Source organism: Poecilia reticulata, chromosome 14 (genome assembly GCF_904066995.2).
Source record: "Poecilia reticulata chromosome 14, P_reticulata-male-v2, whole genome shotgun sequence".
NCBI classification, from domain to species: Eukaryota; Metazoa; Chordata; class Actinopteri; order Cyprinodontiformes; family Poeciliidae; genus Poecilia; species Poecilia reticulata.
In genome coordinates, this window is record NC_088843.1 from 11,584,097 (window position 1) to 11,611,697 (window position 27,601).

Here is a 27,601-nt window from a genome sequence, read left to right on the forward strand (position 1 = left end):
ATGTTTAGCATGCAAAATCTATGCAGTAGATTTGTTTGTTACAGTGGCAGGGCACAGACTCATTTTTCTAGTTACATGATTAGCCTGTTTAGCTTACCATAGCTTAAGTACAACTCTGGTTTTATCACCGTTATGCTAACTCTATTCAACTTATCAACTTTATGGTAAAGGTAAAGGTAAAGGTAATTTTATTATATAGCACATTTTCAGCAACAAGGCAATTCAAAGTGCTTTACATGAGTTAAAAGGAAATACAAACAAAATAACAAACCAAAGGAAATAAAAAAAGAGGAAAGAAAACTAATCTAATGTTGTTCTAAAGTTTGTAAACTAAGTGCTCCTGTTCAGGGTTGCTAAGTATCTAATTCCATTTCTAAATAGTGAGTACTCTACAGTTTCTGATAAAATAATCTAAAGAGTGACTGATCTAATTCCTTTTCTGGGTTAAAGTGAGTACTCCGCAATTCTCAGTTTGTTCTAAATCCTTTTGTGGGTTAAAAGTAATATAAACTAAGCAGTGACTGTTCTTGTTAAGTCTGGAGTCCAAGTTTGTAGTTATTCTAATTCTAATTCTGATTCCATTTCTGGGTTGTATAATATTGATCTTAATGGTACATACTCCACAATTTCTGATATTACTAATAAACTAAAATAATCCTTTTCTGGGTTAAATAGGGAGTACTCCACCGTTTCTAAAACAAAAAAGAGGAATGGACACAGTAGGGCAGGTGGCAACATTCAGACAAAGCAAAGGGGCAAAACAAAGACACGAGTGAAGGCGGTGACGTCAAAGGGTCACAAAGGAACGTTACTGAGCGGGCCATAGTCTGATAAAGGTGTTGTTTATCTAGGAATGTCCTTAGGAGCGTTCAGCTTCGCAACTCCATGGAAACAGGAGGGGCTGAGGAGGGAAGAGCGTTGTGTTTACATAATGTATCTTCGAGGAGATTAGAGATATGCAGCCCTTCCAAGGCCACATGGGGAAAGCCAATTCAGAAACAGAAGGTCTTAGGTTGGGAAGATTATAAATTTCAATCTTCCCTAAAGTCTCTCCGATACATCTCAGTTCCCAATCATCCAAATTAGTTTGGTCATTCCACTGAGCCGAAACTAACAACTTCTCCAAGATCGATTCCATCCGGTTAGTGAGTTTTAGAGTCCTTGTCTCTGTCCACACCAACAGTCCGAGTGTTTGCTAGTTCGGCCAAGTCTGTCACAAATTTGTTGATAAACCAGGAATCCACAAGCTCCAAACAGCAGAAATCCTGTTATCATGAATAAATCCAGGGTGAATCCTGCCGGGTGTGTCCCCGCAGGACAAGAGGGCTCTCCTGTACCCAGACTTCTCGTTGAAAATTTGATCAATTGCATTGAGAGATCGGTTGACCAGGTCCATAATTTGTAGATTTGGATGATGTGCAAAGAAAGGCTCCAAAAATATAGAAAAAGACAGGACAAAAACAGAGCAAGCAGGGCAGGCATGGGCAGGGAGGGGGCAGAGGAAAAAAGCGTCCGCCTTCATCGAGAGTAAGAGAGAGGGTGGGTGACATTTCTAGTAAAGGCTCAATAAAAATATAAAAATAAGTTCTTATAAAGCCTAATACATTTAAAGACAAGGTACATTTAAAGACAAGGTACACAGTTGCTGAGATTTAAAACTGAAGTTTTCTTTCTTCTTTTTTTTTACAAGTGTTTTTCTATTTCATGATGTCCACACAATGAGAGTCACGGATAAACACATCAACAGACGTAGGTGTTAATCTTCGGAGCCATGTCAAAGCAGACCATTGTCTTCTGCGCCTTTACAACATACACATTTGTTTACGCACCGAACCACGCCTGGGGCATTCAAAGGTTCAAAAGGCCTTCACCTTTTCACGCCAACACATTGTTCCACCTACGATCTGATAGTGGATTTATGTGGTGAAATGAATGTGCACTAAATTAAAGACCTTGTTTTTCTGCTGCTTTCTATCCCACATCATCTGTTCTGTACCTGTACAAATGTATCATTTTCATGATACATTTATCTGAACTCTTTTCTTAGCTGGCATTTAACCCAGAGAAGGTTTTGATCTTCACACTTTGTGAGTGAAGAAGAAGAATCTTGAGTTTAACTTGGTAGTAAGGAAAGCTGTACATAAGTCCGCTAATCCGCCTGTGGATGAAAACCACACCTCACAGTCTGGCCTTTGTCAAGTCAAACCAAGTCAAATTAATGTTTGACCTTCTCAGCTCCCGTCACTGTCCAGTAGAGTTCTGTTGTTTGTCTTACTACAGTGTGGGGAGCCTCTGCTGGTCCCACTTCATCGATGGTCTTTGGACAATCGAGGTCATCAGGGACCAGAATGCAACAGGATTTGACACAAGAACCACAACAAATCCTCAGCAGCATCTAACACTTAACAGAGAGAAGGCAACATAAAGATAAAGACATGGAACATGGTGATGTGTGTGACTGGCTATTTCTGCTGCCTAAATTTTGTGTCAATATGAGCCGTGACAGTGTGATGTCGACCGGGTCGCTCTTTCTTAGTAGCTACCTGTGGTAATCCACTTAAGCTCATGATGCTTCTCTAAATCCATCCAATCTGTTGAGTCCCTCATTTAACAACCTCACTCAATAAATCTGGGTCAATAGACGTTACCGCTGGTGTGTGTGATGAACAAAACCAGCAGAATAGCAGAAAATAGCTGTTTTAACGAGAGCAACTGAAGATTTTATCAACGTTCCCAGATGGGAGCTTGGAGCCACAAGGAGGTTTGAGGATTTTGCACGGAAAATGGAGCATCAAAACCACACGGAAAGCAGCTGGAAAGAATATTTGTGCACTCAAACCCAGGGAGAGTTTGGTGCCACGGCGAACTGGCCCGCGAACGGTGGCGAAGTGAAAAGCAGCAATGCACATCTGGACGAACAGGCGCATCTGTACCGCAACTTCTGGACTGATTCTGAGCCAGCAAGAGTCAAGAACTGGAGCAGCAGGTCGTTTGCCATGGATGCTAGAATAAGACTTGATAGTCTGAAGTCTGGGTGCAATTCACCGCAGCCCTGGGGTAACTCGGACGACTCTTTCTACTACTATGACAGTGAAAAAGACCTCTGGAACGGCGGAGACGTAGAGGAAGAGCAGTCTGCTTTGGACGAGGTGGAGATACTTGACATGGAGGAAAGCATAGGCGATGAAGAGAGCTGGTAGGTTCTGCTAGGAGGGAGTTTTCTTGAGCTGGCCTTGTGGTTATTTATGTATTTACACCAATCTTGTCTAAATTATGAACTTCAGAAGGCATGTTAAAATGTTTGATTTATCACTTCAGTGAAGTTCGCAAAGGTTTCTTAACATTTTGTCAAGTTACAACCACAAACATTGATTTATTTGTTTTAGACTCTTTTGGATTTCGTGCTGGACTAGATGTGGCAGAAAACAAACACTCTGCCTCACCCCGAACACCCTGAGCAGAAAATGTCCGAGGCGTATAAATAGCTCACGTTGTTTTTCCTCACAGGTTATATGAGCCTCCAAACAGGCCGTCGTTCGAAGAAAGGGAGCCTGCGCTCAGGTGGTGTCGACACGTTCTGGATAACCCCAGCCCCGAGATGGAGGCTGCCCGTCGTGGGCTGATGAACAAGCTGGATCCAAGTTAGAAATCAGCCTCACACACTTAGGATCTTACAAATGTTAATCTGTTTGTTTTTTTTTATTATGTGGTATGGTCATTGGCTTGCTTTATTTCTACCATCGCCAGGATCAAGATATTACTTCTTCAGACATGCAGCAGTTTCCACTCATTCCCCGAGTGTCTCCTTGGGTTTCGCTCTGGACAAAACATCAGTCAATACGTCGCTCAATGACTCTGACAGCTTAGGTAAAAGCTGCAGTTAAGCGCCGGCCTATTCTCTTTAGACAAGTTGCAGAAACGCAAAACTTTCTTACTCAGAGTAGCGCTGAGCAATATGTCAAAAGGTCAAGTTTAGGATACAAGGTGGGCGGGACTGCAACATGTTTCTTCTACAGCTATGGTGGTTCTACAGAAAATAGTCCAAAGGTGGTCTAGTTTTGCAGAAGTTGAACTATGATAATAATAAGATCGAGAACATCAGGCACATTGGTATGACAGGTTACTGATCTATAGAAGCACATAGTTGGGTGTATTATTTTCAAGATAAACACCAGTTAGAACACATCAGAACTCTTTAGGAGTTCCTATTACACTCTAAATAAATATGCAGAAAACCCTGCAGAATGATAAAGCAAACAAAAAAGACAAGCTCTGTCCTGAGAGAGGAAAGGCAAAAATGAAGTAGACAGAAAACAAGGAAGTCGACCTACACAGTCTTCCAGTATGTCAAACATTTACTATGATATTGTGGAAACGGCACAGTGGACTTTATTAAAAACCTCCCAACATGTTGTGTTAGCGGGATGTGGACCATAACAAGGCAGAGATGCCGTGCATTTCAAAAGGTCAGACTTTGAAGCTTTTTATGAAAATGTCATGCAAAAAGTTACAAAATACATGTCTATTTAACAGTAAGAACTCTAAATAAATAACTCTCTTTGAACTAAATGTGTTTCCCACGGCCTAGATCTGACAATGTAGCACAGTTATCACAAAAAGGTTTCCATTTCTCACTTTGCATAGATCATGTTAAGGTGACCCACCCTGATGACTTCATAACTACAAGCTACAGACTACAGGATATAACAGATGTCCACATAATGGCCAGAATACAGGAAGACAGTGAGTATAAAGAACATAAGGGACCTGGTGGCATGTGTTTCAATTATCTTTCAGCTGAATAATCCATGACTTTTCTAGATTTTTTTACCCCTTGCGCCTAAACCAGGTCGGACTATAAGACTTGTTGCTCTCGCTTTTCAGGTTTAAGACAGGCCTATATTTCCATGCCTGCTGCAGCTCTCTTGAGGAGAAACTCAGACGTGTTTTCCTCATTTTTAAACACCGAGGCTGACCATGCTGGTGACGTCAGTTCCAGAAATAAAAGCATCGCTCCAGACTCTGCCTGCAAGCCCGGTCTGACAGCTGCAGGCTCTTCCAGCTGCAAGTTACCAACACCGGCAGCTAAGCAGGGCAGCCAAAGCCCAAAACTGACCAAACTTCACCAGCAAGTAACCCAGTTCAAGCTGCTGAGGCTTGCCCAGAATAAAGGTACACACACACACACAGACACAATCACAACTAAATTGTACCACAATGCACAACTCATGCAGAAGGCTATGGAGAGATTTATTACAGATTTTAAACCAATGTTTTCATATTGATCTGCAGAACTTTCTATTTTAGTTACTGGTTAGGATTTTCCACTGCTTACTTTAGGGGTGAACAGTGGTAGTAAATCTGATCCTTTCGTGCCTGCAGCATCCCCAGGCAGGATGAGGTCACCTCTGCAGACAAGCCTGCGCTCTCTCCAGGCTGTCAGGAACAGCAGAAGTTTAGAGGTTGATGTCAGCCAACCTGCAGGCCAAAGCGACCGCCATCCTCCAGGTTTCTGTCATTCCACGCCGTCGACAGACTGCAGAAATAAGTTTGATCTTTTTCCATGTCTCTCATTACGTCTAACCACTTAACCCTGCGTCACAGTTGTCCCGTCTTCCGGAACAGCGTCAAGCCGTGCCGCGTATCTGATCTCCAGCGACGTCGCCTGCTTGGCGAGAGAGTCCCCAGACAGGGTGACGGCGGTGAAAAGACTGCAGAGATCCCAGTCCCTCAGTCCCAGCAGGATTGCTCACCCTTCCAAGGGATACCTGTCTGTTCGTGGGCGAGTTTTTGCCTCGCCAGACAGGATGTCCACCGCGGCCTGGGGCAGGCATGCCTCATTCGTTCAAAGGTGAAAAATGTTCACTGGCAAATCCCCATTAGACAAACTAATGAGGATGAGCACGAAAAGTGGCTTAAGAATGTATCTGTACTGTTTAAACTTCACCACATTTGTCACACTGCAACTTCAAAACCTCGATGTGTTTTATGTGACTAACAAAGTAGTGCGTAGCTGGGAAGTAGAAAGCAAGTGATTGTTTTTGAAATAAAAATCTGTAAAGTGTGGCGTGCTTTTTTTTATTTATCCCAACGGTTTACAGGACAACTATTGGTCCAATATCCTAAACGTTCACCCTCTCACAGGGGTTTGTTGATTCTCCAAGACATGGCCGACAGACTAAGCTGAATGGAGAGTAGCAGCCGAGCTGCTCGTGGTTACCCATCAGTTGTTGTATATCAGTGTGCGGGGTCTGCGGAAAAGATTAAATGATGAACTCGAGCAAAGTACTAATATAAACCAATGTAAAAATATGGCAGGAAATCACAAGATCTTTTATTGTCTATCTGCTTCTTTTCAAACAAATTGTGTAAAATTGCATAAAAGTTGGCATGATTATTTGTCCTATTTTTATCTGTTTTCACTTTTTGTCTGTTCTGTTCAAATAATCCGTTTACAGGACAACCATAGGGTGTGAGCTCTGCAACTTGGGACAGGAAAGGTATTGCTGAAGGAAACTCAGACGAGGGCAACGCTTGTTTGCCACAAAGACAAACAAGTGTTGCTCGAGGTGAAATCAAAATCATCATGTGGTTTCTTTAGGTGAAGTTTCTGATTGGTTAAACTCTAAATGCAACTTTAAAGAACATAAAACACTCACAAGATAAACTTTGCTCATACGCTTAACCTGATAAGACACATAGACCTGAAAAGTTATAATCTGCAACAAGAGTGATGATGTGAAGATGGACTGTGCAGAAATCTATTTGTGCAGATTGAAGGTTGGTCTGAAAGTGGAAGTGGCAGTGAAACTTCTCTTCAGGGCGGCTGACAACAGAACGGTCTGCTGTGAGCAGAATGATTGCAACAGGAAGTGTGCAATTTACCATCATCATGCCAAAAAAGCCATACGAGTACATAACGTGTGAAAGGAAGTGTCAGCAGCCGGAAACAGAGGAGCAGAGAGCAGCTTAGCATTTAAAGAGGATGTCCTTCAGATTTAGTCTACATGCTGCAGGTCAGAGGGAGAGGGCTCTTTTTCTAATTTCAAGCTTGTTCACTCACTTTTATTCATAAATAACATTTCCACCAGTCAGTTCCTTTGACTTCTTCTATTTCAGTGGAGAGACAAGTAGTAAGGACCACATTTGGCTTGTTCTTGAAAGCGCCATCTGCTGTTCAAGGCATGAATTGGAGAATCTCCTGTTTTCTACAAATAATCTCCAAACGACATACTTACTTCAGCTGGACTAAACATGCATTTAAAAAGAACAGAAAAGTATTCTTTAGAGTCCCCAGAAAAATAAATAAACAAACAAACAAAATAATAATAATCATTTGTAGTTTTAGTTTGTTTTTCATATAGATCCAACCTTGTTCCTTGTTTTAAAATAATTGAATACCTGGGACTTATCTGAGAACTTTTCAGCAAAAAATATTTCATCAAACAAACTTGTAGCTAATGAGGAACTGAAGTTTTATTTTTGACTGCATTTTTACACATTTTTATAGTTCTTCAGTATTATTTTACTTTGATGGTAGCCTAGAAACAGCCAACAATTGTTGCATACTTAACTCATCTAAAACAGTAAAAAAAAAAAAAAAACAAGCGAGCGCACACCTCCATGTTGGGATCCATCATAATGGATATTATTCAGTTTACATAAAAAGGAACAAGCTATAATTTACAATGCTCTCTGAAGATTCCACAGTAGCGGCGATCACCATTTACAAAACGTTTGTACATACAGTATTTACCTGAGAAATCTGATTTCTCTGTTTTGAAACTGGAATTGCAACAATGTTGAAGTTGATGAAGTCCGGTCAGGACAATGAAATCCGGCTAATTATCAGAGTCCATGTCACTGTCTCCTCCGATGGATCGGAACTCCTCGCTGTCTTCGTCTTCGCTGAGCTGGACTTGGGACAGGACAGCCGGGCCTCTTCGCCGCGCTTCATCTTCCTCGTCTTCCTCCTCCTCCTCGCTGACGCCGTACTCTTCGCCGTTTCCCATGCTGGACGGCTGCATCTGACTGCGACTCTCCGTCTCCTCGTAGCTGCCGTAGCTGAGAGAAACGACGGGGGGAGAGCAAAACGCAAAACATTCAAAACGACTTTAATGGGTATTAAGCTTTCAAATGTGAGAAAAGACATCTACTTATTGTTCTACCTGATGTTGCTGTCTTCCATGTGTTCATTACCAACCCCTTCATACGACATCATGCTCTCATCCTGCTCCATGCCCATGCGGGCCGTATCCTGAGCTCTCCGCGGAGGCGCCGGTCGGATGTCCACCTCCCTCTCAGAGTCACTGCCGCTCTCTGACAGTTGAATGCCTGCAGGGAAACGCAACACATCAACACACAGGCAGGGAAGCTTTGAGGTCACAAGTGAAATCCTAAATTTAAGATGCAACTGTTCAAAGGCAATGAATACAAGCTGTGGGAAGAGTTAAAATGCAGCGCCTTGCAAAAGTACTCAACTGCTTAGTAGAAGGACAATTACAAATGTATACACACTGGATACTCCTTAATAAAATCCAGTCCAGTTCAAGTACTTTTGACGTTGTTTCTGATGACCTCACCAGAGAACGGGTTGTCCCCTTCTTCGTCGCTGGCGTCATCCTCTCCGTCGGACATGAGCAGGTCCTGGTACAGCACACTGGACTGGGCCGGGTGGTTGGACCGTCCGTGTCCTCGCTCGTCGTCGTCGTCGTCCTCGACGTCGTGCAGCCGCCTGCGAGGCGGCAGTAACATCTCTTCGTCGTCTTCGTCCTCCAGATCTCCATCGGCATCCTCTGCCTGGAAAGCAGACAAAGAGATGAAAGCGCGAAAGGTCAAATTAAGATTTCGTAAACAACAACAGAACTAACGATTATGCTAGTGACTGAATACGATATTGATTATCTGACTTTTCTTTTTTATTTAAGCTTTTTTTTTAAATATATACAATATTAGAAATACATTAGAAGATGCAAATAGACAAATAATTTGGAAAAACATTGACTTATCATCAATACTGGCTGATCTGTGATTATTTTTTGGATTAATAATTAGATAGCAAAAGGTGCTTAAAAAGATTTATGGCAACACTATTTAAAGGGGGGTGAATAAGACTGCCATGACACTTTCATAAACATGACATAACTCCTGTCATGGACATGAATAAGCCTTCATGAATATATATTTATGACTGTTGTCATAAAGCGTCATTCAGTAAATTATGACACTTTTAATACAAAGTTGACATTATTCAAAATGTCTTTGTTATGACAACTTGACATTATATCATTATATACATATATATATATATATATATATATATATATATATATATATATATATATATAGATATAGATATATATATATAGGCTTCTTTACTCCTCTGAGTATGCTGTCCTTTCAGTAATTTGCCTTTTTTTGTCCATTTTTATCTCCCACTTACAATTAATCAGCTACTAAATAAGTTTTCTTTCAACACGATTAATCCCCTTGTTTTCATTTTCACCTATAAGTAATTTATCTTTCTTACGGGAGCAGGAGTCTTGGGTTTCCCGTCATCTTCCTCCTCGAAGCCCTCGATGTCCACGTCCGAGTCCTCCTCTCCTGGTCTCCTCATGTGCCGTCCCTGACAGCCAGAACGAAACAAAAATAATCACACATAGTCCAGTTTTTATTGAAATGAAAGCATATATAAAAAAAAGCTTTGTACTGGACAACTTTTTTGGTAAGCAGGTAAAATAAATTGCCCGATGCTCTGAGGAAAGTCTGAGGAGAGGTGGCATGTGTCTCCCTCCGTACCTGCCCCCCTCTCTTCTCTGGAGCAACCAACAGAGGTCCCTCAGAGAAAAGGCTGCTGGGCTCTCTGGGTAGACTCCCTGAAGCCACGCTGTCAAACAGATCAGCAGGCTGGCCAACACCACACACAGTGGCATACACAAACAAAGAGAAAGGAAGTGAAGGCAGGAGTGAAGCACAGGAAACACGTTGGAAAGTGGGGGAGGGAAAAAAACAAGGAGACACTGTGGTGAAGAAACCAGACTGCGCAAATACAACGTAACAATCTGGAGGGGAGCGCTAGTAGAGCAAAGAAGTCAGAAAGAAAAGGGCAGGAATAACAGTGAACGATGTAGCAAGGAATCTACTGCGTGTACCACAACGTACGCTTCTCTCCTGTACGCCGGCAACCTGACCGGGCAGCGGGCGCGCTTACCTGTGGCGTGTACGGCCCGGGTGTCATTGGGTCCAGGCTCTCCAAGTCTGCTGCGTCCAGAGCTGCTTCCTTGGCTGTGGAGATGTCCTTCTCCAGCTGGGTCAGGTGCTCGTCGTACTGAAAAGAAACGAAACGTTATTTCAGTGAAACGTCTACCCTCTAGTGCGAAACGTTTCGAGAAAAAATAAATAAATAAAAAAATGTCAGAGTTAAAATCAAATTTCAACTTCCTCTAAAGTGATCCTTGAAAAAACAACAAAAAAAACAGGATTCAATCACATTGTGACAAAAATTGTTCCTTTTACTTAAAAAACAGAAAATAAAGAAGAGAAGTGGTGGATGGATGAATAAAAAAGGATGGATTGATGGATAAATGAATGCACAGAAAAGACTTAAACGCTGGTATAGGGAATGAAGTTTGGGGATCGGATAAGTTTTCATTAAAATCCAGACTTTTAAAGACTATATGGGAATCTTAACCGTTTTATCTTAAAAAGATCCCTAAAAGATATCGTCACCGGTTTCTACGCAATGATAATGTGTATAACAAATAAAACTTACCTCTGCTAAAGTCCCTTTGCACACATTTACAATATCCAGGGCGGTCTTGGTGTACGGACTGTCTGAACCTGTTCAAAAGGCACATTCTGTCACGTGTTGTTCTGCACAAAGTAAAAAAAAAAGAAAAAGAAAAAACATACAAAAAAACAAAACAAAACAAAACAAGCACCATTGTATTTAATGCTGTTGGCGTGGATGAGACTGACATCTGAAAGGAATATTTCCCGATTCTGGTATTTATGCTTGGAGATGTTCTGCAGAACAAAAAAAAAAAAAAAGACAGCAGCATTTTAGTAGTCTCATCCTGATTTCTTTATAATGTTGACACTTTTTTTTTTTTAATTACAGCCTTTTTGTTAGTGTCTCACCTTCCGGATAGTCTCCAGATCCATAGGATTTACAATAACCTTATAGTAATCCGGCACAAACTTTTTGTTGACAGGATGGTGAAACGGCCACGACTGTTGAAGGAAACGGTGTGAGAGGAGAGGAGGGAACGAGCGCGAATCGATTCTGTCACGGCTCAAACACTCTGCATGTTGTTTCTAGTGAGAAAGGGCGGCGCATACTCACATCGGGAACCACCATCATTTTCTGAGTCACAATGTTGTCCAGGATGAAGGAGAACGCCACCTGGTCGTCATCATCCAGAAGGGGGTTGATCGCTTTCTCCAGCCTCACCAGCCGATCCTCTTTCTGCCGCCGCAGCCAGAAATGCGACGGTTATGACCGAAGCTAACAAAACTAGAAAGACATACTGCTTCTTTTAACTCACCTCTTTCAGCTTAGCGTCACACAGGTCAAGCATGGACTGGGCCACTTGTGTAATGGGATGTTTGGCTCCTGGTGGGGGTGAAGAAAAAGAAAACAACAAAAAACAACACAGATCAATCTCAGAACACTGATGGGGAAAATTCGAAGGCACGCGAAGAGAGTTTTGGATCACCGTTGTACGTGGCGCTGTTTTTGACGATGAGCTCCACGGCCTCCCGGAACTCCTCCCTCGACGGGTACATCCGCTTCCGCACGTTCTCCCTCAACGTCTGCAGGTCCATGGGCCGACTGATTATCTTGTAGTAGTCCTTGACCACCTTGGCGTTGACTGGTGTGTGGAAAGGGTACGTCTAGATTTGGAGAGGGGAGGGGATGGTTTTTGATGAGACTGGGCAGGGAGAGGCACAAACTGGAGCATGTTTCTGAGATCTTACATTGGGGTGATCCCGCATATCGTTGATGATTCCCTCCAGCACCGAGGACAGAGTGACCATGGGGTCAGTGCGTCTGCGGTGGATTGCCTTGTGTGGTTTCTGTTAAAAGACAAACAGAGTCAGAAAAACACGTTAGAGCGTCTTATTACCAGGAAGCATAACTTTCAACAACATCCACATAGGGGGTCAAATGGTTTTGTCTGGCTCATAACAAGAAATCGAAACTTGTACAAACTTTAATCTGCCAGGACATGAAAATTGAAGGCAGCTAATTAAAAATTTGTTTCAAAGGAAAATGATACGTACTACACTCGGTGTCTTTTTCTTGAACCAGGTTTTTTGCTTTCATTTCAATTTCATAGCACAAATATTCAGTGATTATGTCAGAAGCAGACGTGGCTACATTTAACCTAGTGACATGAAGAACGTATGAAACATACATCATGTTTTTGTTGGGTGAGAGGAATGAACATTTTTCATTGAGAAATTGATAAACTCCAAAAATACAGGATATAATATGTTTTAACAGGAATATTCCTGTTTAAAAATGGCTTCTTTTTTTTTTTTTTTTTTACAAAAATATGATTTTTTTTATTGTTTAATCAAAATATTGTATTCGCTTTATTCTTGAGCAGGTACAAAACTTTGGAATAAACTTTTTTTTGGACTTTTAAGTTAAAAAAACAAAACAATAAAAAGAACTGTAACTAAAGGGAACTTTAAACTTGACAACTTCAACTCAGTGTGCAAAAACGTTTCAACTCCGCCGCTCTGGTGCCACTTTTGACCAAAACCTTCCTTTTAACTCGGATACAGAGTCGTGGTCAAAAGACAGTTTTTCATAAACTTTGCAGTTTCGGTTTTTAATAGCGCCTCTGTTGCTCTGAAGAGCGGTTAGATAAACTGCAATTAGTAGCAAAGTTAATAAAAATGAGTTCAATCACATTTTGCACTGTGTTCCACTTGCGTATTTTGTGGTCTTTTAACCCTTTAACCTATTTGCATATCGCTTTCCTCTCTGCGTGTTAACCTTTAAATTCTTTGGGATTTAATTTAGTGTTTTGATTCTTTTATAGTTCTGGCCAGTACTAGGAGTGAACTCAATGACTGATAATCGTGCTCACATTGAGGTAATCACAGTGGACCGCACTGCCAACGCGTCTCTTCTTCTTTGGTGGCAGCTGCTGTTTGGGAAACTTGAGCACCAAAGACTTCCTGCGCACCTCATCGGCACTGTTAAAGAAGCAGCAGCAGCTCACGTGTGTCAAAGAGGACAAAACATAACACACAAAGCACATACGTGTTATGGGAATAGATTAGAAATGAAATAAACAACGATCTGCTACCTTTCAATGAGCTGCTTGCCCAGAACAATCTTAGTGCCCTCCACCTTGATGAGTTCCTCGTTGTCGTTGTGGATCACGGTCTTTTCCAGCTCCTCCTCCTGCTCCTCCGTCATGGCGACCGGGTTGGAGGGCGGGGCGTTGGTTTGGTAGTACAGCGGGCAGAATTTGTTGGTCCTCATGTGTCCAATGGCTCCACACGCGCCGCACTTCAGCTAGAAAAAAACAAACAAACACAAAACACAGAAGCAAACATTAAGGAACACGATGGCAATCTATCAGTATATGCTGCAAATTGAAACTACATAAACTCAAAGTGAGCTTGTAAAAGGGAAAGAAAATGTCTATAGAACTGAATCAGCAAGCTTACTTTTACCTTGAGGTCTGGTCTCTCCTTGACCTTCTTGGACTTCTTCTCCGGCGGTCCTTTGATCTTGTCTTTCTCTTGGTTTCTCTTCAGCCGCCTGAGCTGCTCTTGAATACGCCGGCGCTCCTTCCTCATCTCCTCCCTGTGCTGCTCATCGAAGAGGGCAAACTTTCGTCTGAAACCACAAAAAAAAAAACCAGAAAGAAGGGTGTGAGGGATCCATCTCCTCCTTAAAAAGACCTAAAACTCTGGGACCGAAAGCCGAAACTCACATGAACTCATCGTCCTTGGTGGTTCTGATCCGGGTGTAGGCGTCGATGACGGCGGCTTTGCGAACCGTCTCGCAGCGCACGTACTCTTTGCCGTCCTCGTCCCTGAAGGTGCGATAGATCTTGAGTCGTCGCCCCGTGGCCGACGAGTTCAGGCTGGTGACGGAGGACGTGTCATCGTCTTTGTGGGAGCTGGTGGACAAGGCGCTGGCTGTGAAGGGAAGGACGGTCGCACGAGGGGTCAGAGACGCACGCTTCGGCAGGCAGAACGTGCCCCTGCTCCGCCGAAGAGCTCGTTTGCTTACACAAGCCTTTGCGGCGCTCCTTGCGTCCCTTGTTGTCGCGGTCGCTCTCCTCGCCCAGCAGCATCCTCTGCAGTTCCTTCCTCTCCTGCTCCTCCCTCTCGCGGGAAAGCTGCGAGCTGGTCTTTTTGTTCTGCAGCATGTTCTCGATGTTCTTACCCATCTCCTCAAAGTCGCTATCTTCAGCTGAGCTGCTGTCTGTGTCTGTGGACAACACCTCCGTGGACTCCAACACTCTGCCGTCGAGGGGTGAAAATAATGAGAAAAAAACTTAAAACTCGCACAGGGTGATTTCAGGGTGACAAATATGACGCTAGGGAATAAGCCACACTTGTTCTGCAAGTCAAAGATCCTCTGGCACTCCTCCTTGTAGCGCTCCTGGTGTTCGGCGACAGAGAAGCGAGAGCCTCGGGCGAACTTGCTCATCGGGCCTTCGCCTGAACGTGCCTGCTCCGTGGACATGGTCCTCACCACGTCGATCACCTCCCAGCGGGAAAGCTTCTTGATCTGACACGAGAGCAACAAAAAGAATTGCCGAAAAATGGAGCAAAAACACCATTCCCAGAGAAAACAGCAGGGCGGCAGCATCGTGATGAGAGGATGTATAAAGCTGAACATGGCATTCAGCAGTACCAGGTCTGTATGAGTGAACACCTGCCAACAAACCAGACATAGTTTTGATTTTTACCTCTTCCTCTGGCACGCCAAATTTGCGAAGGAGCTGCTTGGCGTTCTTCAGAGAGAGCCTCCTCAGGTCAGCGTCCGTCCCCGTCACCGTCTTCTTTACAGGCTGTGGCTCTTTGTCGTCCTGACGAAAAACAAAGACAAATATATGGAAAAAAAAACTTTGGGGGGAAAAAGAAACGATACCGGGATGATGGGAATCTACTTCAGAAAATGGACCTTTTGTTGAGTGGGCTTGTTTGGCACTTTCACATACGAGAAGCCTTCTCCACAGCCGGTGGGATCTGCCACTCCCGTGACCTCCAGCAGACACTTCCCCTTCATGGCGGAGATGAAGGCTCTGGTCGTGTTCCAGGGCGCCGTCCGCACCTGCGGTCCGTGACACAGAGTTAGTGTGGAAACGACGCTTTGCTTCTCTCTCGTCTCAAAACCGCGTTCACGTCGTCAAGCACCTCGTCGTCGATCTTCATTTGAAAATCCTCTTCGTTCTCCTCTTCTGGAGCAAAGAAAGACTTCTCGCCGTATCCAGCATCCTGCGATGGATGGAAAGCACAAAGTTAAACGAAACACAACATTTACTTTTGCTCCGTTTTATTTTTCCACCCCCACAAGATGAGGTAACCATTGTCACCTTAAGCCTCTGCTCTGCAACCAGCATACTGTAGTAAGAGCAGCACTGCTCTGGAGAAACCATGGCTCTGATTTCTTCTTCTGTGGGCAACCTGAAGTCAGGCTTCAGCACCCACCAGTTTGAGTCCATCCCTGGCACGAACACAAGACACTTGGAGTTTCATGTGAGCCAAGTAAAAAAAATAAAAAATCCCTGTCTCTCTCTACCATTTCTGATCAACACTAGATAAAAACACATGTTGAAACCATGTGTGAATGTCTAAAGTTTTCCTCCCAAATTCTGTGTGTGTTACCTGTACGCTTGAAGTCAGCGCAGAGCTTGAGCCGCTTCCTGATGCTGCTCTCCGAGTGCGAGGGAAAAGCTTTCTTTATATCCTCCATGCGGATTCTCCGAGGCCGGTCTTTGCTCTTCCAGAACAAGCGGTAAATGAACACCTGCAGAGAACGCAGATGAACCTTCAGCAACATCAAGAGGAGAGGTCAATGCGCCGCGGCGAGACGAATGCACCGACCTGCAGGAAGTCTCTGATGTGAGTGTTGGCGCGCTTGGAATTTGGACCTGGAACCTCAAACAACGGGCACTCCTGACCAACGACGAAAATGTCCACGAGCTCCCTGATGTAGTAGCCGTGTCGAGTTCGTATGACGAGGAAATCCGTCTCCGGCATCTTGTGCAGGTAGATTGGAGCCCGGAAGAGGTTGTTTTCAAACGCCTTTAAGGAAGACAACAAAAATTGCGGCGTGTCAGTAGGTCAGAGAGATTTTATCTAATTGTTTATACATTATCAAAAACATGGACATGCAGACCTGAAGAAGCTGACCAGGATGAAGAGAACCAAGGAAAGGGGAGGTATGGCAATAAACTGTCTCTCCGTATTTACAGTCAGGCGCTCCTGGATCTTTTCCGGGTTTCTGCGGGACACAGGAACGTTGCCATTTGCAAACGCGTTTACACGACGACCGGGTACGAACGGACGTAAAGTCACAGCTGAAAAAACAAAGACGCTGCTCACCCTCTTGTAGTAGTTTTTGATCTTGCTCGCCATGCCAACCTGCATGATGAGAGGCGGGTATTCCTCGCTGTACTCCGCCAGGATCAGATCCCCGTCTTTGCCGGTCAAGTCCTGCGGCGTTCGCATGAAGAACATGTCTCCGCCGCCTGACGCCTGGCGCTCCTGCTCTCGCATCTGTTCCCCAAACGCACAGCAATATGCGTCGAGTTATTAACAAGAGAGAGAGAGAAAGAAAAAAAAACACACAGCCTCGTTGTAGAAGTCCCTGCAGAAGACGGTGAGGGGGAGCTGCTGAATCGTATTTCTCTCTGGTTTTGTATTTTTATTCATTCCTGTTCCATCTGTGTTCACTAATCTGCTGAATGATCCCACAAACCTGCCGACTCACAGCAGAGCTGGAATAAATTAGCTTCATGTAAAACAAAAGGGTAAATTGGGGCTTTCTTTACCTTGGCTTTCTTCTTGATGTGTTTGAGCAGCGGCTGAACAGCGTGCGGACCCGGCTGCGCTAAAGCTCCGAAAGAGTATTTCTTCAGGGCCGGTCGATGGAACTGCCGAAGCTTCATTGGACCCATGTGAGTGGGGAAGAAGGGCTGCCTCAGCTCAAGTGCTGGAATGGAGTGCTGTGGAAGGACAGACAAAGAACTCGTTAAAAAAAAAAAAAAAAAAAAGAGGAAAGAAACAAAGAAAGATTTGGCAGCATTCGGTCTAAAGCCCGTTTGGTCTCTGTTAGCTACCTGAATGATGTTGCCGCCAAACGTTCCTCTCAGGCCTTGCTGTTTGGGATAGTAAAACTCGTCGTTGGAGAGGTTCCAAGGATCTTTGACTTCAGGTTGGGACATGTTCTGTGATAAAATTTTTAAAAATAAAAATCATTAAAAATTTAATGTTACAACTACTAACTTTATTACACTGGAATTTACTCAGCGGCGTCGGCGTAAAAAGGAGATAAATGGAGGTAAAACACAGCATAGAAAAAAGCCCAACTACTGCTCATTTATAGGGGTAACTACTGTTTTTCCCTAAATCCAACACCTTTAACCATGGATGTGTACAGTCCCATCTGTTCTGATATTACAAAATATGTGGTGTGGCAAATAAAGTAATTTTAGGTTGCAGAATTTCTGTCTGCTTTGATGGACTGATATACCTGCTGTGGCTCGTCTTTAATCACGCCGGTCTTCCCCAACAGAATCCGACTCTTCTTGATTGCCGTCTCCTTCTTATTCTCTTTTGACGGCGAATGAGACGTCGTCTCCTCCTTTTCATCGGGGATTTCTAGACGACACAGGAGCTCGGTAAATATCCAACCAAAGTTAAACATGTTTCGCAGAAGCTGAGATCGGTGAGGTCATGGTTTCTAATTCACCTAGTATTATATTCTCATCGTTGGGATCCAGTGTGAGAACCGGCGGCATGAGGAAGTGGTCCATCTCCTGGTCGTCCCAGATGATGTTGTCTTCCCAGCGGCCGTACACCAACTCCTCGTTGTCAATGGGGAAAATGGAAAACCACAAACAGTCTTCTTCTAGAGAGGCTGCAAGGAAGCAGAAATAATCAATAAACATCAGCGTGGAAGCTTTATTTGACAGAATAGCTGTGCAGAGGAAACTAAAAGGACACCTTGATTGTCGTGGCTGCTTTTCTCCCGCTTCGAGGCAGAAATCAAGGAAGCTTTTGGAATAGGCGGCGGCGTCGGTGGGACCAGCTGGGAATTGCTCCGGGTCAGACCTGGAGGATTATAAAGTTTATGATTTTATTCCCTTCTTATGGAACCTGGTGTTGAGAGATTTTCAGCAAAAAAAAAAAAAAAGCTACTTTTTTTCTAACATTACGAGGTTTATTTGTGTGTATTATCCAGGCTTCTACTCTCACCCTGCTGGGCATTATAAGCGTTAGCATTCCGGGTCATGCTGGAGGGAAGCCATCCTGCTAAACTGGCCCTCTGAGTCTTGGTCCCCTTGTGTTTTACGTCTTCTCCGTTCCAGATGATGTCGTCCTCCCACTGCAGCTGAGTGACCATTAGGAACAGTTCGTTCTCCAGAACCCGCCTCACTTTATCTCCGTCGCCACCGTCGTCGTCATCGACATCCATGCTGTCGTCTTCTTTCTGAGCCTGAGGAAATATAAAATGGAGAGTCACCACTAGTCGCGTAAATGTCATCCTCGTCTGTGGAAACAAACCTCTTCAGGAGGTTCTGTTACTTCTTTGGGCAGATCTTGCTCTTCAGCCTCACTGAGCTGATCTTCTCTGAGTTTGAACCCGTAGTTGAAGTTGCTTCCGTCCTCAGGTACTCCCAGCATGTCGTACCAGAGCTGCGCCGGACCGTATCTCCATTCTGCTACCTTAGGTCGAGACTCTGTCTCTTTGTCCGCGTCTCCGGACGTCTGCGAGAACTTTGACTCTACTGGAGCCATCATGGTTATCTAACAACGCGTAGAAAATATGCAAAAAAAAAACATGTTTTAAACATTTAGAAAGAAGTGACAAACCACAGTGAAATGGATCTTTCTTTATTTTTGAATGAGTGCGCATCCATCTATAATCAAAAACAATTTAAAACAAGTTAAGAATAATACTTAGACATTTTAATTCAGATTTTTATCCTTTAAGATTCAAAAATAACTCTTCAAACATCCTTAAAAAATTTTTTAAGGATGTTTTTTTTTCCATCCTTAAAATAACTTCAAAACTCATAAAAGCACTCAAAAACTAAGAATAAACTACAAAACTACAAGACCTTGTAACGCGAAAGCTTTACCTCGTCATCAGAGAGACAGTGCTCTGGGGCTGGAGGGAGTGCGTACTCATAAATCCATCCAGACTTTTTCTCCTGAATTGCTTCAGAGGCGTCTTCCTCTGGCGGAGGAGTCCCTGGCTGAGGGTCTCTGTGTTTCCGCTTCTTCTTCCTGCGGGCGCTCCTCCAAACCGAAGGCATGTTCTTACCAGGACCGAACAGCCGTAAAAACCTAAGAACCTGACAGACATCCAAAAAAATAAAAACTCTTAGACTACGTGTTTCATTTAAATCTAGCTAAAAAAAAAAAAAGACTCTCAAACAGTATCAGATTTATTTTATGTTTGAAAAACTGATTTACCTTGCCAGGCTTAAACTCTGGAAAGAGTTGTGTGACACTCGGTAACGCCTTGGCAGCATCCTTCTGCATGATGCCCGCAAGAGGCAGGGTGAGTCTGTCCGGAGGCCCTAGAACTCCCGAACCCTGGCAGGGCCGCTCCGTCTCCGACTCAGAGTCTGAAGAGCTGCTGAAGTCTACCTTATCGGCAGCGGAAGACGGTGCAATAATGGAGGGCAAGATGATGCCATCGCCCTCTTCCCCAACTGCCAATACAGAGGAAAATTAAAGTCGGAGTAAAGTGGTAATCCAGTGTTCAATAGGTGTAAGACAAGCACAGGTTTTTGTTTGTTTTGTTTTTTACAGGCAGCCTTTAAAAACATATTTTACAATTTCTTTTTACCATTTGTACCGGTGGGCGATCCTTCTTTCTTAGCTGAAGTAGGAAGATTAGGCGGTGGAGGAGGAGGCATAAGCTTTGAGTCAATATCCTCACAGTCAGCATCATAATCATCCTCATCATCTAGGAGGAAGGAGATTAAAGACGCGGTTACACACCAAAAAATAGAAAGTTAAAGATAAGGTTAAGAAAACAAACAACAAGGGTATTGTACAACCGGAAATTTGGTTTTTGATGCCAATAAATGACATGTCAGAGCAGAATGTCTGCTGAAACACAATCCTAAACCCTAAATTAGGATTCACCTGTTTTCCTGCTGGGCTGCAAAGACCCCATCGCCTGGTGGTACTTTTTAGTCTCATCCTCAGCAACCTCGCTGATGTCAGAGTAGTCCACTGCATCGTCAGTGCTTTTCACCCAACCTGCAATAGGAGATACAAAAATATATCACATCTGGTTGCTGGTCATAGTCTTGCCAAGCGCTACCATCATTCATACTCACCCTCTGAATCCACGCTTACAGATTCTCTGTTTTCCTCCTTATTCTCGCTCTCATTGGCCGTGATCTCGGTGATGAGAGAGCCCAGACCCAAAGTCCCCAAACCAGCAAGATGCTTCTTGGACTCCTGGAGCATGACAATATGCAAATCAGAGACAAATATTCCCTAAAAACTGGAAAAAAAAATACTCACATACAGAGTATAATATTGTAACAAGAAGTCTTGAAAAGGCTCACATTGTCCAGAACACTGTCTCCCTCTAACTGCCCATCTTCATTGATGTTTCCAAACAGAAAGCCAGTGAGGGAAAAGGGTCGGTCCTGGTCTTCATCGCTGTCTGAATCAGACATCCTGCAATAAGAATAATGGCATTATAAACACCAGGCACACAGCTAAACCGATGGTACGTAAGATATGCAATGATGACTAAGTTTTACACGTTAGTGCTCAAGTAGTTACAAGACCTATACTATATTTAGGGAATTATGTTGTACTTACCTTCTCTGGTTCTTCTTGAGATTGTTTATGTTTTTGTTTTGGTATTTTCACTGCATGCTAACACAGGCAGCTAAGCGCTAAAAGGTTTAGCTAACGATGGTTAAACTCAAAAAGCTGTAATACGTAAGCTAAAAGCTATGTTACTATGCATGTTTCCCCCCGTGCCTACGTTAAATTGGCCAGGTTATGATAAATAATGTTAATCTATTTAACAATCCGTGACACAACCCGATTAAATATGAAGTTTTGTTTTTATTTGTGCAACACAGAGAAGCTATCCGTAAACGAGCGGAAACCTCGCCGTGACCCGGATGAACAGCGTGATGCGTTAACGGGCTACTCGGAAATTTGTCGACAGCTAAAATTTCTGTTGAAACACAAAGAGTAAATTACTGAAGTAAAGAATATGTTCAATAAAGTAAAAATAAATAAATAAAAAATGTTTGATGGACTCGACGCCTGTCAGAAATGGTGTATTTGAGTCCGGTTTGTGGGCCATTTTGGTATGTGACGTCCACCCCAAAGCAGCTTCTTTATCGTTCTCGTGCCACTTTGCAACTAAGTTGATGGTATTCTTGGAGACTTTGTCCATTTGTGCCCAAATTTTAACCTTCTGCAATCAGTTTTACGTTGATTTTCGAGAAATGGCTTCTGCCTGAGTGGCGGTGAAGGACTAGCTCAGTGACATCCTTACCAGCCTCTTTACAATACGTTCTGGGGTCAGTATGCTTTTCAAACTTAAACATGTTCATCTCTGGATCACAGAACTCGTCTTCTTCCCAAACGATATCACATATCGTATATGAAGCATGGTTAACAAGGAGTTTCTAGAGGTTTTGAGTAGATACTGTCATCAAAAATGCTTCAACTTAATTTATTTTATATACATCTTAGGTGCAAATATCTGTACACCTCTAAATAATTTGAAATGTCAGGTATAATCATACAAATCATACGAAAAATGACTGTTATAAATTCAATTGTCATTGGATAGCTTCATATTAGCTATGAAGTTAGCTAGCTAATATAAAGTTAGCTAGCCAATGGTCAAGAAAACAAGCACACAGCAACAGTTTAGCCAGTTTAATAATAGTTTCAAACACTTAAGTTTGAAAAAAGTACAAAAGTGATCATGAACGCCACAGTATGAAACCAACCCAGTAATGTAGGGTGATAGGTGTGTTCATTTAAAAAGCATTTTCTACAAACAAGTGTATTTCAACTGGCCATACTATACACATAATGTACTCACTAAAACAGATAGAAGCAATGGTTTAAATACAATGGCTGAGCACAGAAATACATTTAAAAGTTATCCTTAAAACAAAACAAAAAAAAGTAATTAAAATAAGGAGGAGAAAGAAGTCTCACCACAACACCATTCTGGTCTCTGGCAGTAAAATCATGCAGTGTTACAACCGTTCCAGTACAGAGGACCAGTAAAGCACTACAGCTGTCACACAGTGAGAAAATGGGAGACCAAAAGGCCTCAGACAGCCATTCAGAGCGCTCACTGGTTGTTTTTCTTAGTCAGTCCAGGGAGTTCTCTGCTGTTTGACGGTCACCCAGTCGGCATTTGCATACATTGTAAAGTTTCACATAATTTCTGTTAATGAGAGCTCATCTTGCATCCACTTAGAAAAATATAACTGATGATTGCTATTGAAGAAACCCCCAGAATGAGGGCTATTGTCCCAGTATGCTGAGGGAAAAAAACCCAAAAACAAACCGCTAAGAAATACAGCTGAATAAATAAATGCATGACATCCATAAAATCAAGAGTCACCAGAATGCTCTCCATATTAGCACACCAAGCTTGTTTTGTTTTGGCCCGGCAGTGTTAGAAACAAGGGCTTCATCCTCCTCGCCATCTAAAGTCGAAGCCCTCGAGGCAATTTTTGCCACGAGACACCTAAAATACGCTGCTTTTTAGAGAATGGTTTCTTGAATGTAACAGCTGGTTTCCTTTTACAGCATGGCTTCTGGCTTCGGCATCGCAGGAAGCAATCAAAGTAGATGGCAATGAGGAAACACAGGAGGGAGACTCTCTCAGTGCTGCGAGAATGAAGCCGCTCTTTGTCGTTAGCCGCTGACCGGCCTATTGTTAGGGCAACAGCAGTGAGCCTCCTGTCCGGTCAAACTTTTTGCCCTTCGAGAGGGCGGCCACTTGTTTCATCAGCTCCCTGTTCTTGGACTGTGGAAAGACACAAACGGTGAAATCAGAGTGGATACATTTATTTCCAATTCTGGATGTGAGTCAAATGACCAAACACAACGACCGTTTCTAAGATATGATGTGCAAATTCAGTTATAAGAACAAACTGCTAATTGCGTTCCTCATTGTATTCATTAAAAAATATACTGTCAACAATAATTTAACAATGTATCGCAACACAAGAAAAAAAAAAGTTTCTTTATAAAAGCTAATAAAGTACAGCTGAATTTTTAAACTAATAATGCCTATAATCTATGATAAAATGACAAAAAAAACTTAGACATTTGTCAAAGTGTGAGTATAAAGGGCAGCACAATGTTGAAAATGTGAACCCCTTTGTTGCACATGTGGATTTGAGACGCAAAGCTTAAAAATCATGTACAACAGCAAGTTGGTAACTGTACCGAGATCTGAGTTCAGTTACTAAAAACCAAGTTTTCTTAGAACACGTTTAACCTTGAAGCTTCCCAAAACATCGATGGGATACGTTAAAAATAACCAAAACAACAGCTTGAGATCAAACCAGTCCAGAGCGCGGTCGTACACCAACTACCCCACCTGCTGCTGCTCCATGGCCTCTTTGTGTGACTTCTCCATTTGGTTCATCTTAACTCTCATATTTGACTCCTGGTACTGAAAGTCTGCTTTAAGCTCTGTGAGCTAGAGGGGGGAAAAAAATTGCAACATTTAATTATCAGATAAAAAAAAAAAAGGAAAAAAGAGCAGAAACTCGGAGCTTTGACTGAATAATTAGCGCTGGAGTTCATCTATGGAAGACGACTCACCTTTCGATCCTTCTCCAGAATGGTCTGATCCCTCTGCTGAAGAAGCCTCTTTAGCGACATAACTTCCTCTTTCAGCTGGCTGATGAGAATGAAGTTGTCTGTTCCACCAGAGTCCATGGACTGGGTGATTGAACTACTGTTGGGATGAACAAGAAAACAAATAATAATAATAAAAAAAAGCTCCTGAACGTGTGGGACAAATATTTTGCAGCTATAAGTCGAGCTTAAATGACAACGCTGGGGCTACCTGTCCCCGTTGGATGGCTTCAGCTCCAGTTTTGGTTTCTTCTTTGGAGTCTCCTTCTGGATTGAAGACGATTTATGGCTGCAAAAGAAACGCAGAGGAAAACTGAACTGTGAATATTTAAACATTATTTTAATGGCTGTTGTGTAAACTTAACAAACTTGAAGTTGCTGTACCTCTGTTTCCACAGTCCTGGCTCCTGCTCAGGACTCAAGCTCCCACTCAGTCTGTGAAAAATGGGTAAACTTAGCAAACTGCACTTCATGGTATAAACTTTTTACTCCAACTAGAGTAAAAGAACAATTTTCAGACAAAAATATTGATGATATTTGAAGGTTAGCCATTTTCAGGACTGGTGAGATGTCTTAAAGTGCAGCACAGATATGTAAAAAACCATGTAAAAGAAAACTTTCTGCCATTAATTCAGGTTAAAAGTGAATAAGTTATTTTGTAAAATAATAAGTACAAAATAAAAATCTAACACAGGTAACAAGAATTCTCTAGAGCAAAGTTGCTCCAATTTTTCAATTGAGGTTTTCAACATCTGTCATGAAGCATGCTGATTTTGGAAATGCATCATAGTTAAGGTAAAGATCTAAATTCTCTAGCAAATACACACAGAGATTGGAAGGCTAGCCAAGCTAATCGCTAACATAATATAAATTACTGCCTTATAATTTTGTTTTCGTCTCTGTATTCATCGTGTTTATTTTAAAATACTAGTAAATCTGTTTCCAAGCCCACACTCTCTCAAACAAAGTGGTGCAGCATCGACTCTGGTCTTGATAATTACTGAAGAAAATGACTGAATTCCTTTAATGCTATTCTTATTTTTTTCCTACGTTTCCGTTCTTGGGGAGAAATCAGAATCACACACACAATCGAAATCTTGCAGGTGAAACCATTTGCGAGGACTGGACGCAAAGTTCAGATTGGCGAATCTCTACTGACTAGAAGCGACAACTTGTGGCGGACATACTTGTGGTGGGAGCTGCTGTGTCTGTGCTGGTGGTGTTGGTGGTGCTGCTGGTGGTGGTGATGATGGTGGTGATGCGATCTGGAGTGGTGGTCTTTCTCGTTCAGGGATGAGGAGTTGGAGGAGCCGAAGCCCTTCCTCTGTTCTTTAGTCTTCTGCAGGACGCGGCGGTAGGACAGCGTGCAGAGCCAGCACAGCAGCTTGCCGTCCACCTGTGGCGCAAGCAAGAGAGAGAGCAGGCGGTGAGACTCCGCCCGTGACGAAACGGGCCGCAAACTCAAGACTGGATATCTGCTCTGGTTTTCACCTTTCTTCTGCCTTCCTCCTTGCGGTCGAAAGCGCACTGCTGCTTGCACTGTTCGCAAGTCTGTGGGGGTCCATATTTCTTCTCCGAGTTAGTACACCGCTGGCATTTTGTCCCGATGAAAGCTGCAATTATGTTACAGTACTGGCAGGGTTTGGGCTGCAAAAAACAGATGAAGAAGAACTTTTGAAAACAGGATGTGGACACGAAACAGTCACAAGCAATTTCAGATGGTTTGGGAGCACAAGTGCGACTTTGTGTGAAAACTAATTTGGAAGATTCTACTACTCACTGTTCCGAACTGTTTGACGTTCTGGGCGCATTTCTTGCAAATTGTATTTGTTTTACTGCAGAGGAACAAACAGGGTTTGAATCCACACAAAATAAATAAATAAATAAAAACATCCCAAATAAGAGATAATAGAAAATAGTGGAGCCCTTCTCACCTCTCCTGCTGAAACTCAGATCTACAGTATGTACACTTCACTATTGGGTGTGCAATACGACACTCCTGCAAAAGAAAAAAAAAATAAGTACAGAAGCTTCCAGTTATTGGCACACTTGGTATAAATACATGTAAAAAGCTTTAAAATAAATTCGGATCTTTTTTTATGTCAAGATGCATTTATATTTTCAATCTGATGGAGAATGTCTCAGATTCTTGATTGTATCAATTTTCTTATTTATTAATCCAGATCGACAAATCAACCTTAGTTGAAGGCATGCTCTCTTGTTTTTCCCATTTTAGAGAATTGCAAGGAGGCACAGAGTTTTTAATTTAACTTTTTTTAAACATGAGATTCTGCTAACGCACATTACAATTTAAATTATTTTTAAAGTTTTATTTTATTTAACATCTGTACCGGGAATGCCAATATTTGATCTCATACACAGTTCATTGTTCCCTCCCTTTTTCTTTTGTGACTCATTAACACAGGAGAAATTGTTTGTTTTAAATTGGTATCCTTCAACTTTATAAAGACAGTATGGCAGTCAATTAATGATTTAATTCAGTTAGAAACTTTAAGAGCAGTTAATCCAGAGGTGATTGGGGGACATTAAAAAAAAATCTGAAACTCATTAATTTGTAGAAACTAATTAAGGGCATGTGGAAATTATATAAGGCTTAAATGTGACTTAAAAGGCCTTCAATTCTCAGCTGTACCATCATACACTCGGCACCACAGGAGCAACACGTCTGAAAAATATGTACAGCAAGTGACCCGTATTAACAAGTGTTCAGCAGGTCAGGGTGTGGTAACACCGCTATTAACTCTACAATAAAATGAACATTACGTTCATGTGGACGTTTTCCAACTTGTTACATAATCTGAGCCCTTGCTAAATCTCTCCAAGGTGGCCATAACCAAACAACCCGCACACAACTACACTCCTAAGGTCGTGATTGTTTGGGTCGTTCTCCCTCTCATGCTCTCCAACCTTGCAAAGCTGCTGGCCCTGCGACAGCTCCTCGAAGGGGTACCGCTGGTTACACTTCGTGCAGGCGTACAGAGCCGACGTTGCCATTCTCGCCCCAGCCTGAGCAGTCGTCCGACCTAGCCGAGGAACACCGAGGTCCAGCTGCGTACCGAACGGATTAGCCGCGCTGTTTTTACCGTCAGAGCCGCTCGCTGTTGCTCAACTGAGAGCTGGGAAAAACACACCGCGTTGGCATCCAGCGTTGGCCGACGTTAGCCCGCTCGGCTACGTAGCGCAGGGCAAATACAGAAATAGCTCAGCTGGAGGGAGCGAGCGAGCGGCGAAGAACAATAAAGTCCTGATCTCCGGGCTCTCTCGCTGCGTCGTCCCGCAGCAATGGCTTCTCCTTGGCTTTTAATAGCGTCGCCTCGGAATTAATCCTCATCAACAATGAACTCCGCGGGGCTCAAGTTTCCGCTGTTCTCGCGGAGAAATGTATTTTCCTTGTGTTTTCCGTGTCTCTTTTTGTGTCATGTAACCGGAAGAGGCCGACAGCTCCCGAAGAAGGAAGGAAACCTATCGCGACACAACATCCGTC

General features: G+C 42.9%; 3 protein-coding genes across 6 annotated transcripts; 1 reads left to right on the top strand and 2 right to left on the bottom strand.

Annotated features, from left to right (window-relative positions):
- Nucleotides 1-2,783: 2,783 nt before the first annotated feature.
- LOC103475761 (SLAIN motif-containing protein-like) lies at nt 2,784-6,065 on the top strand. The gene is made up of 7 exons (XM_008427621.3): nt 2,784-3,196; nt 3,508-3,641; nt 3,748-3,867; nt 4,645-4,743; nt 4,885-5,172; nt 5,383-5,508; nt 5,605-6,065. The coding sequence occupies exons 1-7, from the start codon at nt 2,784-2,786 to the stop codon at nt 5,853-5,855; spliced, it is 1,431 nt and encodes a 476-aa protein (XP_008425843.1). The 3' UTR covers nt 5,856-6,065.
- A 1,393-nt stretch (nt 6,066-7,458) lies between these two features.
- Nucleotides 7,459-21,388, bottom strand: taf1 (TAF1 RNA polymerase II, TATA box binding protein (TBP)-associated factor). Of its 4 annotated transcripts, none has more exons than XM_008427617.2 (41): nt 21,061-21,388; nt 20,799-20,913; nt 20,565-20,688; nt 20,368-20,484; nt 20,066-20,185; nt 19,687-19,928; nt 19,350-19,565; nt 18,772-19,014; nt 18,463-18,703; nt 18,211-18,318; nt 17,957-18,124; nt 17,738-17,865; nt 17,325-17,432; nt 17,037-17,210; nt 16,588-16,761; nt 16,382-16,486; nt 16,087-16,287; nt 15,868-16,009; nt 15,576-15,706; nt 15,397-15,477; nt 15,164-15,313; nt 14,949-15,068; nt 14,592-14,767; nt 14,264-14,496; nt 13,962-14,169; nt 13,699-13,864; nt 13,326-13,537; nt 13,104-13,212; nt 11,980-12,078; nt 11,718-11,895; nt 11,547-11,614; nt 11,345-11,467; nt 11,140-11,232; nt 10,941-11,025; nt 10,772-10,839; nt 10,211-10,327; nt 9,799-9,906; nt 9,530-9,625; nt 8,583-8,799; nt 8,169-8,334; nt 7,459-8,064 (listed from the first exon to the last, which is right to left on the bottom strand). In XM_008427617.2, exons 2-41 carry the CDS (start codon nt 20,910-20,912, stop codon nt 7,842-7,844), a joined length of 5,952 nt encoding a protein of 1,983 aa, XP_008425839.1. In that variant the 5' UTR covers nt 20,913; nt 21,061-21,388; the 3' UTR covers nt 7,459-7,841. The 4 variants fall into 4 exon arrangements, with proteins under 4 accessions (XP_008425839.1, XP_008425838.1, XP_008425841.1 ...); XM_008427616.2 differs by having other exon boundaries at nt 13,693-13,864; XM_008427619.2 differs by lacking the exon at nt 9,799-9,906.
- Nucleotides 21,389-22,128: 740 nt separating this feature from the next.
- fam76b (family with sequence similarity 76 member B) lies at nt 22,129-27,574 on the bottom strand. Its single transcript, XM_008427615.3, has 10 exons — nt 27,025-27,574; nt 26,031-26,095; nt 25,877-25,931; nt 25,588-25,743; nt 25,284-25,492; nt 24,481-24,531; nt 24,308-24,385; nt 24,061-24,196; nt 23,834-23,935; nt 22,129-23,254 (listed from the first exon to the last, which is right to left on the bottom strand). Exons 1-10 carry the CDS (start codon nt 27,109-27,111, stop codon nt 23,165-23,167), a joined length of 1,029 nt encoding a protein of 342 aa, XP_008425837.1. The 5' UTR covers nt 27,112-27,574; the 3' UTR covers nt 22,129-23,164.
- Between the last annotated feature and the right edge of the window lie 27 nt (nt 27,575-27,601).